General features: G+C 38.5%; 1 protein-coding gene across 1 annotated transcript; it reads left to right on the forward strand.

Moving 5' to 3' along the window:
* The first annotated feature begins 2,340 nt into the window (after positions 1 to 2,340).
* Positions 2,341 to 5,659, forward strand: LOC133715117 (probable protein S-acyltransferase 15). The gene is made up of 7 exons (XM_062141486.1): positions 2,341 to 2,777; positions 3,950 to 4,042; positions 4,142 to 4,243; positions 4,328 to 4,399; positions 4,593 to 4,691; positions 4,778 to 4,873; positions 5,024 to 5,659. Exons 1-7 carry the CDS (start codon positions 2,505 to 2,507, stop codon positions 5,117 to 5,119), a joined length of 831 nt encoding a protein of 276 aa, XP_061997470.1. The 5' UTR covers positions 2,341 to 2,504; the 3' UTR covers positions 5,120 to 5,659.
* The last annotated feature ends 7,387 nt before the right edge of the window (positions 5,660 to 13,046 follow it).

Below are 13,046 nucleotides of genomic sequence, written 5' to 3' on the forward strand. Positions count from 1 at the left end.
AATGAATGTAAATCACATAATTTAATATGTAAGAGCAAAACATTCATCAAGATGTTATCCGTTGATTAATCGTCACATACTTCAATTTGTAAGAGCAAAACATTCATCAAGATGTATGGCTTGATTAATCGTCATGGCAGAGGAAATAATAATAAAAGTCTCAACTAAAACAATGTATTTTAACAAGCACCAACTAACCACCACAGGTGGTCGAGTTGGTAAGAGCCTCCAGGTGTGGAACCCCCACACTCGGGTTCGAATCCCACCAACGCTTATTGGAGTTAAATCCCAATATATTCTTGGTGGCCAGGGGGGAGGAAGCGTTCTGACAAGATCCCTCGAGCACGGATTAGTCTCTGGGCCTAGGAATCTTTTAAGGACACTGTGTGATTGACAAATCAAAAAAAAAAAAAAAAAAAACAAGCACCAACTAGCGAAAAGTGCTCTACTGACTACTCCATTAGCTTTACAATTGTGGTGACATACCGAAAAGATAACTCTATTATGAAGAAGCATCATTACCAATAGTACAACTTTCCCATTATTTTGACACCGGTATACAACTTTGGTGACACTTAGTTTCACATGCCACTAAGACGCTACGACAATTTGACCAAGCAAAAAACTCACTGCCTACCTAGAGCAAACATGTTACTGCCACTTGGAGGTTGCGACTATTTGCCAATGCAAAGAACTCGCCACCTATTTAGAGCAGATAAGACACACAAAGTGCACATATCGGAATCAAGGCCACATCGTTCTACAAAAAAATGGCAGCGACTTATTACATTAACAATTAAAAACTTAACTAAACTAGCAAAACAACTAGAAATAAAACCTCGGCCCAACTGGGCCGAATAAGCAATAGAGTTGCAACAACCCACTAGTCCAAACCACAAACCCTGCACAAAAACCACCACCCTAAACCTTGTTTTCTAAAATAATTGAAAACTGAAAAGTAACCAAAGGATAAGTTGAAAAGTCATAGATGCCCTCAATAAGTTTTCTTTACCGGTACGTCAATTCTATTAGTCTTTTTTTTTTTTCATAATAAAAAGAGACTTTATTGATTCATGGAGTAAAGTTACAGCTAGGAATAACCATACAAATCGGAGCCATAGAAATGTCTACTTCTGGCTAACATCAAATTCCAAAGACCTAATGGAGCTAAAACATCTCTAATATGCATATTATTGATGTTTCAAATGATGAAATTATGTTACGTGATAATTATCTCAGATTTGATTGGTGATTTCAAGCACTTACTGCTAAATTGTTTATTAAGGTGTGGTTTTTTGTATTTATCACTATTATGTACTTAGGTGAACGCAACGTTAATTAATTTAATAGACACAAAATTATTCTTTATGAAATACACTTTTGCTAACTTAGATATGACTATGGATGTTCTGTTGGCTTAAAGTGAAATTTTGATATCAATGGGCCACCACCTACTTATGCTGATTAAAGTTTCCAGATTGGTTATGGGTTTTGTTTCTTCCTTTTCACCATGTTGTTGTTGGTGGTATAGTGGGTCTATGGAGAAGTCAAAGAGGGTAAACTTGGATGGTATCTCCGTATTTGGTCTTTGATTTAGATTCTCGTTGATCTTCCTCCAATTAATATGAAGCTGCTCCCCAAAATGAAACTACCAGCCTTGGCAAACTTGTATTGAAGCTTTCTCCTGTTGTTACCACTATACTATTGACATTGGTAGTTATTCGCTACTGAATTGCAATTGATATAATAGAAGAAGTGACTACATTTTTCTGCTTATTCCCTACAGTTCTTTGCACATATACTCTAGAAAATATATTCAGGCAGCGCGTGTTTAGAGCATTTTTAGCAGATTCTCTATTTTAGCTCCTTAGCTATTTTGGAGAGCATATTTAGTTTTTTATCTATTTTAGCAGCTGCACCAGACTCCTAAGTGGCTCTCTATTATAACTTTTAGCTATTTTGCTCATAAATATAGAGAGCGAGGTGTGGCTCTCTATAATTTAAAACATTCATTTTAAGTAATTTTATGTAATTTATAAATACAATTAAACTATTTAATCTTCATTTAAAAATTAATATAAATTTTAAACTAGCTAAAATAGAGAGAACTGATGCAGACGTTTTTTAAAAGTGGCTAACCAAAATAACTTTTTAGCTACTTTAGCTAAAATCTGACTATTCGGTGTACTTGTGTACTTATATCTAACGTACCTATCTATATTATCTAATAATATGCAATTTCTACTTCTCAAAAAACAAGATATGACCGTGGTGAGTGATACTTGCTCAACTTAAAATTGGCCTATGATTTTGATCGACATCTGGCTATTGAATTGAATGTTTAGGATACACCTTTTCATTCGGATCCGAATTAGGCCCATTGCAATTTGGGCCAACTCCGCTACAGATAGAAAAAGAAACCCCGAGACTGGAGAAAAAAGTTGCCGGGAAGAATTTCTAAGAAGCAGAAATTCTGTTTCTTGTTCAGTTTTCTCAAACCCACGATGAAGTGCCAGAGATTCCTATCGATCCCAATCTTCGCTGTGCTTCTGTTGATGGGTTTCATCTGTTACATCACGGTCTTTATTTTCATCGACGATTGGGTTGGGTTGCAGAGCTCTGCTGGTTATCTGAACGTTCTGATCTTCACTGTCTTGGCCTCTCTTTGCCTCTTCTCTTTCTCTTCTTGTGTTCTCATCGACCCAGGTTACACCCCAGCTTCATATATCCCTGATGTTGAAGATAGTGGAGTCTCTGATCAGGAGCCCAAGAAAAATGTAAGTTTTTTTTTTTTTAGAAACGTTTGTAATAGTTGGGTCTTTGTTTTTATTCTATTGCTTTCTGTTTTGGCATTTGGATAGAGTGAATATTGGTTGATGAATGATTTCGATGATATTTGTAGCTGAGGCTTAGTTGGGTTGTTGGGAAAATGTAGGAGAAGGAATTGGATTATGAATCTAGGTAGAATGGAAATTGAATTTACCTACCCTGGACTATTTTGAGTGAATTTGTTGGTATGAAGTTAGAAACAATGAAAATTAAGAGTCTTGAGGTGAAAGAATAAGACTTTAGAGTCTCAGCAAGATAGATTAGTATTTGTTGTCACTGCATTGTCTGTTAGTCCTGTTCCTTGATTGATTTATGGAGTTTACGACGAAAGACTGTTAGAAATATATCGGAGTTATCTATTTGTTGCTTGCTTGATCAAAGGAGCTCTGAAACTCGAGTTATTGATGTGTTGCTATTTCATCAAGGAGGCTATTAGTTGGTGCAGTTGAGAGTGGTACATGGAGATATTTAGATATTAGGTGACTAGTGGCATGAAATTCTCTTATATTATTCCAACGGTAGGAGCATGGACATAGGACATAGGATATAGGTAGCAGTTAAAAGTGTGTCTTTTTTAGGTTAATTGGTAAAGGCTAGAAATTTTACTGAATTATGTAATGCTGAACCAATAATTATAGTTTGAGGCTCTAAACAAGTAAGGAGCAAAAGAGAGGGAGGGGAGCAGTTGCCGAATGTTGTTTTGGTTCAGGATTTCTTACAAAGTTTTACATGCCGGTTTTTTGAGGAGCACTTTAAGATGTTATAAGTTATAAGGATGAGTCAGCATGGTCAGGAACTCCCCAACTCCCTTATAAGTTTGCACTTGGGGTTAGGGTCAGCATTACATAATCCTCAGAGGCCGTAACGGAATAAATTTTTTCTGTTTTTATGAATAAAAAAATGTTGTACCAATAGCTAAATCAGTACTGGGACGCTTTCTGTAATAGTGTACAGTTTCTCTTAAAGCTTATTATGCTACGCCCTTGTCAACATGTTGATATGCATTTACAGTGAAACAAGTACTTTAGGCTTTAGGGTACCAGTTGTTGTGAATCTAATTGCGCATTAGTAGTACTGCCGTGTAGTTAGTTTTGATATTTTGGATCTTGATTTCTGATAGGTTATACAATCAAGGTGTTGTGACAAGTGTTCAACATACAAGCCTCCTAGGGCTCATCATTGCCGGGTCTGCAGAAGGTGTGTTTTAAGGATGGTAGGTTGGATTGTTTTCCTTGTCATTTTACTCACCATTCTTAGTTTTGCACATGGATTTTCTTTTTGGTTCACTTTTTCCTGTGAAAATTGGGTGCAGGATCATCACTGTCTGTGGGTCAATAACTGTGTCGGTTATTGGAACTACAAAGCCTTCTTTACGCTAGTCTTATATGCAACAATAGGAAGCTTGTATTCTACAGTAAGTTTAATCTCGTCTTCCTTTTACATGTTAATACGGTAATAAGCAGTCTAAAATTCTGACTGAAGCTTCTGACATGTTTAGACCATCATTATAACTTGTGCTTTGCAAAAGGACTGGGAATTCAGTGGAAGTGGGAGCCTCAAAGTCTTTTATGTGAGTTGGTACATTCAATTTTTGCTGGTTTTGGTTGACTGTGCTAAAAGTTTGAATTTTCACTGAATTTATGGTGCACATCAAAATTACCTGAACTTAAAACCCCTTTTGTTGCCTCACCACTTATCTTAATATTGTACCTGTTTTGGATATTCATGGGACATTACAGATTTTGAGGTCTGTCGTTTTTTAGGTTACATGTGCAGCAACGATGGCTGCCTTGACCTTAACGCTTGGAACTCTTCTAGGATGGCATGTTTACCTCGTCATCCGTAATATGACAACTATAGAGGTAAACTGTGACATTTTGAAAATGGAAGTAGAACTATTATTTTGGAGTAGTTATTGATACATAGCTGGATGTGGATCATTTACCAGTATTATGAAGCAATACGGACTGCATGGCTGGCTAGGAAATCTGGGCAGAGCTACAGACATCCATACAACCAAAGTGTCTACAAAAACATTACTTCGGTCTCTCTCTCTCTCTCTCTCTAGCTATATGTGTGTGTGTTTGTGTGCAATATATGTCCATATATTAGTTATCTATGATTCTATATTTTTATGGTATCTGGAAATAAAAGAAAAAAGATTAACATCGTAAGTCATCTGCCTTTTAACCAGGTCTTGGGTCCAAATATGCTGAAATGGTTATGGCCTGTAGCAGTAAGTCATCTAAAAGATGGACTTGTCTTCCCTACTCCGCGTGATAATTCGTAAGTCCTCTTCTTCCTCTGCTCAAAATCAATTTTGGTGGCTCAAGTGCTACTCAAGTGTACAAAGAATGTGAAGCATGTTGATCTACTAACGTCTCTCAGTATCAGAAGATTCTAGGACTAGAGCAGCCAAGTGGAAGATGCTGGATATAATCAAACAGTTGCTACCTGTTGAAATCAAGTAGAACCTAGTCAACTAACAATTGATCAACAAAATGCCCCATCCCACCCCACCCGTCTTTTGTTTCTGTTTCTGTTTTTTTTATTTTTTATTTTTTTTGGGTTTTTCTGGTTTCTTTTGGCAATTTGAAATAGATGTGTAAATCAGATATTTTGCAACCGACGACAACTGCAAACCACATATTAAAGCCAGGACGAACTAGGCCAGTTCATCCGAAAAGGATTCTAGCCATTCTTGTCTATATTGATGATAAAGAGCTTCCAGTTTGTCATATTGATTAAAATAGCCAAGAATGTATTATTCTTACTGTTCTGGTCCCCTGCTGTTGTCATTTTCTCATCAAGAAATAAGGATTTCTTTCAATCTCCACTTGCATAAATGAAATCACATGGCAACATCTATAGTGGGATTCATAGAAACAATGGAGTTACTTGCCAAAATGAATTACGCAAAGAGCAAGGACATTAGGGATTTGGTTTTGTGGCATTGTCGATAAAAGATGGAAACAAATATTGCAGTCACCAGGAATCATCATTAACAAGAAGAACACAGGACTAGAATGATTGGAGGTGTTGACAACAAACATGTTGAAGTGACTAAGATGAAAACAAAATGTGATGAAAGATTCCATAGTTGCAGGAAGATCAAAATTAAAATGATGCAATAACATATGGACAATTCTATTTTCTCCCCCAATGAAAACCAATGCTTCTTTTCTAATCAAGCACAACTTGATAAGATTAAGCTAGTTGTGATTTACACCTGGATCACATTTTGTATATATAAATCACCCTCTCTCTCTCTCTCTCTCTCTCTTTTTTAATAATATAAATCACCCTCCTTAAGCCTACCAAAATTATAATTAACAATGAACAAGATTCCTTCCCTTTTTTTAAAAAATAAAATAAATAAATAACAAGATTCCTCTCGTGAATAAAGTTGAACTTGAAAATCAAATCCTTCACAAGTGTGTTCCACCTTTTTCTCGACTCTTCATGAAGAATTTGACTAATGTAAATCTATGCAGAGTCCATTCCACAAAGCTGGGATAGTGCAGATGACGTTATCTTAAGTCTTAACCATGAATCAAAGCCAAATGGGTTCCTAGAAACTAGGAGCAATTAACTTGCCAAAATTCTATGTCCTTAGTCATGGTTTATATGAGTTGGGGAATTGTTTATACGAGCAAAGTAAAGGAAGCTTAGTCATGTTTGAAGGAGATAAGCACTAGAGCCACAAAGATCGGTGGAGTAAATGGAAAGACGAGTCTGATTGTGCTGATGCTAATAACGCTCAAATTACAGTCATCTCCTTTCGTCTTTTGAGAATAAGAAAATGCTAGGGTAATTTTTTTTTTTCCTAATTACAGAGCACGTATTTTACATGCACAAAATTTTGTTATAGAGCTAACCAATTAGTTTTTCAATGCGAAATTAAAAGAGATTATCTTTTTTTTTTTTGGTACAAAATTAAAAGAGATTATCATTACCACGACTTCATCACATAATCAGAACTCAAATCATCATGATTTTAGGACTTTCTTTTATAGTACAAAGAATTAAGCAAATCTCAATTGGTTATTTGATTAACTATTATTAATTAAGATCATTTCAATATTTTATGAAGATCAAACTGTATGAAAACTAGACGATTCGGGCGAGAACACCATGCATGTAGCCGCCATGTAGGTGTCCTACAGGTTAGTTAACTTTATCTTATGAATTCTATCGTATTATAAATGAAATACTTCTACGCTATTGATGCGTACATATGCATGTACACATCCAGCAAATACACAATTACACACTGACTGATTAAGTTGGCACAGCATATTCTTGACAGATACGAAGCAAAAAGACCGAGCTACGTATACAACTACTCATGTTCTAGATTTGATGCAAAATTGGACAAACTTGGTTGGAGAATTGGGAATAATAAGTTAATTACACTGCATGATAATATATACAAATCAGAACCAATGAATAATCTGATATCTTTTGCCTGCCTCGGATCACTACAACTCAGCAGTCACACCTCACATCTAATGCAAATGTCGTAATTAAGAGATATGGACAAAATCAAGTGACCATATTATATGGATTTAAGATATGATTAATATACAATAGAAACCACACCTACGTTTGACCAGTGGGAGTCTAAATAATGCATGAGGAACTGTTTTTCTTATTTTTATAAGAAGAACTTTCATTAAAAGCAAACAAACAACCAACAACAGTAAAGAAGACAACAAAAGGAAGAAACTAAACCCGGGGGCCGGGGGGGGGGGGGGGGGGGGGGGGCGGGTGCGGGGGCCTCCATCTGTAATACACAAGAATGTGGAGAAGGGAGGAAGGGGGCTGTTGAAGCCAAGTAGCCGGGCACGTCCTCCGTCGAGCAAGAGAAGCAACACAGTCTGCTGCTCTATTAGCTTGCCTTCTGGTCCAAGACCAGTGAATTGATGGATTAGCTTGCGCAAAACTGCGCAGCCTAGAGATAGGGCAGACCAATCAACTAGGATTTGGTGATGGTGGATAGCTTGGAATAGAGGGAGAGAGGAACTGTGATATATAGTACATTATTGTGTATGGTTTTCAAGGACAGTTGTAATGTAAATTGGAATTGTATATGGGGGCCTGTCAATATCGTGCCTTCTGCTGATGTGGGGTGATAACCATCAATTATTGCTAGTAGCACTTGACAACTACGTATGGGGATAGTACTAGAACATGCTAGGTTAGTAGATTGCTAGTTTATTTTGGGCTAATTTTGGAAGATAACTTTTCGATTTATCCTCCAACGTGAACATGATTTGTAAATTTGTTTTCACTTTTGTAATTGGTATAATTTATTTTCTAATCATCTTTCAAAGATTAGCACAGAAAAAATAATAATCAACTCTCTTGCCGCTTCCTTACAACAGCAAAGGGTCAAACACATGATCAAAATGTACGAATAATGCCCCTAAGTGACTCCAGAGAACACAGTCAAGGGCTAAGATATGCTGGGCCGGAGCACTAGTTTGCCTCTGCCCTCTGGAGTCTCTGGATGGAGACGATTTGAACAAGCTTCAGGCAAGAACGCCAAGATGACTGAGAAGGCGGCCACCAAGAGAGAATGAATGTGAGAGCATTCTAGGGTTTTTAGTAACATCAAGGTGATATATAAGAGTTGGGGAAAATTCTCATTAAGGAAAATGTGGTGAAATCCGAAAACCCTAGGATTCCCAAGTCCTTCTCAATGGAAAAAGATATGTCCCAAACACGTTTGGTCTACTTCCATATAATATTGAATTTCGTGATAAGAAAAGGAAAAACATCCAAAATGCATGAATGATTGTGATTCAAGATTTCCTGCTCATTCATATATTTTTGGACAGACAGACAAGATGAGATCTTATCTATCCATGACATGATATGATATGAGATCAATGAGATGCAAAAATTAGATGCCGAAAACCTCTCATTTAATTCACCCATTCTCTCTTTTGTTTAGGTGGAAGAAGGATCATATCACATTTGTCATGTGGTACCTACATATTATATATGTAAATGTCATCATGGACTATAGCTAGCTGCTGCAACTTGACAACCAAGTAGCAGTTATATAATTCTACAAATTGCGACCTGGATTTCGTCTTCATCTTAAGCACACAGAGAGAGAGAGAGAGAGAGTAGATCTTGTCGTGTATGTATATATCATCAAATTTATTGAATTAAGCACTAGGGTTTGCTCATGCATGTGACCTATTCTTCAAGTTTCTGTGCCAAATCACATTCAAAAGCAACGTTACTCGATTGTAGTTGGATAGAGGTCGTGTTTAGGTCTAGTATCACGATTTAGGTGAGCGTGGTTGATCTTTAGTAGAGCCGTAGAGGCATAAATGCATTGAGTAGAGGTGAATACTGAAATTATTAAATTCAGTTCATTCCTACATTGTCATTATATTTTGACGTTGATTTTTTAGATAGAGATATTTTTTTGACTTTGTCAAGGGGAACCCAAAGGCTTCCTAGGCCCGAGATAAACCCCTTCGGCGCATGTGAAATGCTCCAATTGTGCATTGCATCACAGTGTCTGGCCACTTTGACAGCTTTGGGGTTCGAACCTAGGTTAGGGAGCACACCCAACTAGCCATGCAAGAACCACTAGGCCACTTGCAGTGGTTAGATAGAGATATAATTCTAGATGAAATGAGAAGTCTCGAAAAAATACGTAATAGATATTAAAATAAATGATTGATTGTTCCTTTTATCATCATTTTGTGGCTTTTAGAGAAGCAACTTGTTTTGATGTGGAGTTTTTCATCATTGTTAATTTTCATTTTTCAGCCTAGTGCATGTTTAGTTCCGAATAAAAAATGAAAACCTGAAATTTCTTAATGCCTTTGATTTTCCGGTCACCAATGACGAAACTATATTGGGGCCGGAGTGGGTTCTGGCCCCTCCGAACAAAAGGACAATTCTTAAGTTCACTCCTAGGATGGACAAGTATATTCACCCCTATTGTCGATTATGTTAATCTATTTAATAAATTTATAATCCAACGGTCCATATATTAGATTAGCCTTTAAAAACCATCTCTGTAAAAAATCAATCGGATCGAAAACCGTTTAATTATCTAATTGAATCAAATAAATGGATGGTTCTAACAATACTTACAACTATTATGATGAACCGTCCGTGTATTTCATAGAAATGAATAACTAAAATGTCTTCAATTTGATTGATTTTTTACAGGCTAATCTTTGTATTACGTTATACAACATGAATGGTTGGATTAAAAAATTATAAAGTTATTATGCGTTAATCGTAAGAGAGGGTGAATATGTTCATTCACCCCTTGAATTGTCCCCAACAAAATTATTTTGGAAAATGCTGCTAAGCTATTGGTTGGCTTGTGTTTTTATCCTAATTAAAAGTTAATTAAACTAAAATTTACAATCATTGCCCCCTCAAATTGAAGTCTTAACACTAATTATTCCTTGTAAACAGATAATTATAATAATTACCTTCATTAGTTGACTTATTTTTCTATATTTATCGTATAGAATTCTATAAAATATTAACTCATAAGTGCATTTAAGGGAGAATATTAATAAAGGCAAAGAGAAAAATAAAATTGCGAATCAAGTCCGCGATGAGCGGAAGACAGCAAGCGAACCCTAGCGCTCGAGCAAGCGATGGCGGCAGTATTGGGCGGCGGCGGCCTCCTCTCGTCTCGGGTAGAGTAGGCCGATCTGGCCCCTGGTGCATTCGTCGTTGATGGTTGCAATGGTTTGGATCCCGGGGTTGTTTTCCGGGGGATGTTGGCGACGGGTTCTGGAGGATCTTTGCCCTCCTTGGTTCCGGCCGGTTGGACAGAGAGCGGGACGTTGCGGCGCTGTCAGAACCGGTCCCTTCCGTCGGCGGCAAGGGGGGTTGGAGTTCGGAGGTGAAACTGGTTTTGCCATCGATGGGCTTCGCTCGTGCTCCGGCAAGGCGTGGTCGAGGATTGCTGCAGCAGACTAGGCTGTTGCTCGACATGATGCTGTGGACAGATCTGCTGCCGGAGGACATGACGGTGGCGGAGGCACAGGTGCAGCAGGCTTCTCCTTGGTTGGCCTGGGTCTTTGGGCCTGGGCTCACGCTTGGGCTGATGAGGCAAGAAAGTTTTCCTGCTGAGCAAGATCTGATTTGGGTTTGGGCCTTTGGGCTTGGGCTCAGGTCAAGGCAATCTGGGCCCTAAATATTTTAGGGTATTGAGCCTGTGTGAGGTTGGATAAACTTCTATGAGTCTTCTATGACGTTTCTAGTGTTTTGCTTGTACCACAATTGCGTGATTGGCAAGTGAGGGCTAGTTGAATGAATTCTTTTCGTAGGAGGCGAGGTTTTTTCATTCTTGTATAGGCTCGCTTAATTGTGAGCGTCCCAGAGATCTTTAATGGTGTGCTTTAGCTTAGATAGGTTATACCGGATTTTCTTGCTGGGTTTCTTATGTAAGTTTTGGTAAACTACAGCCTATTTGCTGTTGATCTAATGATATCAACTTCTATTCAAAAAAAAAAAGGAGAATATTAATGAGGGGGTTACTCTTGAACCACATCAATTAATATAGATGATTTATGTAATATTACAATAATCGTAGACCTAGCAGAGCGCTCTGCTAGGGTTTGTGGAGCGGCGATCCTTCTTGTTTGTCGCGACCTATACCTACTCCATTCATGGAGAAAATCTCAGGTTTCGGCCTCCTTATCTTCGTCTTCGTTGTCTTCGCAGGTAGTTCTTGTGAGAAGAGTTTGGGTGCGGCTGAGGCTGTGTTGGTGGGCCAACGAACTGCTGGTACTGCATCGGTGGTTGGCGGTGATTACGGGGTGGAGTGGGATCTGGGTAGAGGCCACGGTGATCTCAGTGGGTTGCCTCCTTCCGGCGGTGCTGCTGAAGCGGTGGTGTTTCGGTGGGTGCGAAAGGGAGTTTTCTTCTGGCTGGATGGCATGACGTTGTCGGTATCGGGTCCGACTTGTGGATCTATTGGTGTTGACGACTATTGTGATGGTGATCGGGTTTGCTCTCTGGCGTTTGTCGTGGACGGTGGAGAATGGATTGGTTCCCAATCTGGGAGTCTGCGGACGACCGGTGGGGTGGGGTGGCTGGGTTCGATCAAGTCTGGTGTGATGGAGGTGGCCGTTACAAGATTGGCGCTCTCTGTGGGTTGGAGGTGGCTTCGAGTCCTAGATCTGGAGAGGACGAACGTCGCAGCTGCTGATGGAGACGGTGGACTCCGACGGTGGCGTAGCTCAGCTTGCCGGAGTCGGGCTAGTGGGCTGGGTGCCCTGAGCACTTTTTTAGGGGACTGGAATTGGGCCTGTTGTCTGGTATCAAGGGCTGCATTAGGGCTCTTTGGATCTAGGTTCTGGGTTTGGTGGGCCTGCTAGGCTTGTTTAATTTTAGAAGGGATGGAAGGTGATTTATCATCTTCCATTCCTAGCTTTTAGTTTCTTTAATAGGTCACAAAGCTCACATCCTCTGAGGGTTCATTTTACTACTTGCTTCGGAGGATGCTGATCTTTGTTTGAAATAAGGGTGCGTTATTTTCCTCAAAAGGTGGGTGTACTCGGGGTGGCCTGGGGCTTGTTCTTGTCATAGAATAGGTGTTTAGGGTTCTCTAAGGAACGATTCTTTCTGTCGACCCCATAGAGGTGTTTCGTTTTTATACTGCTTGCTGAATATATATAATGGGCTGACCTCTTTTCATAAAAAAAAAAAAAAAAAAAAGGAGAATATTAATGCATGCTTGATATATGGCAGCGAAAATGAAGAAAGTAAATATCAATTGTTGAAAAAAAAAATTTATCAATATTTTTGGCCCCCATTGAGAAGTTTCAGATTCCGCCACTGCCCGTCACTAAATATAGAACAAGATATATGATTGAACAATTATACAATGAACTTGGACTACCAGTTTGTACTGGTACATGAAGCAGCTCATTACTATAACTAAATTCAAAACAATACAAACATGATATCTTGGGAGATTAGAACTTGGAATATCAAATACTGTTCAAGGTTGGCATGTGTAACTTGTATTAGCAAAAGAAAAAAGAGATAAACTATTCAATACTATTAACCAGTTTACATGCAGGTAGTGCATCAAGCAAGCTACGTTCATACACTCCCTCCCCCAAATTCTTCCCCGTTAATTTTTTTATCTTTATTGCAAAACTCACTCGTTTTCTTTAATTCGGAGTCTTACACACACACACACACATTAAGGG

This window comes from Rosa rugosa, chromosome 6 (genome assembly GCF_958449725.1).
Source record: "Rosa rugosa chromosome 6, drRosRugo1.1, whole genome shotgun sequence".
Lineage (NCBI taxonomy): Eukaryota > Viridiplantae > Streptophyta > Magnoliopsida > Rosales > Rosaceae > Rosa > Rosa rugosa.

What these genes read in the sequence shown, in the direction of transcription:
- LOC133715117 (XM_062141486.1), top strand. Translation starts at nt 2,505, where the DNA reads ATGAAGTGCCAGAGATTCCTATCGATCCCAATCTTCGCTGTGCTTCTG. An exon ending in GGAGCCTCAAAGTCTTTTAT is followed by an intron (nt 4,400 to 4,592) that starts GTGAGTTGGTAC and finishes GTCGTTTTTTAG; the next exon opens with GTTACATGTGCAGCAACGAT. An exon ending in GTAATATGACAACTATAGAG is followed by an intron (nt 4,692 to 4,777) that starts GTAAACTGTGAC and finishes ATCATTTACCAG; the next exon opens with TATTATGAAGCAATACGGAC.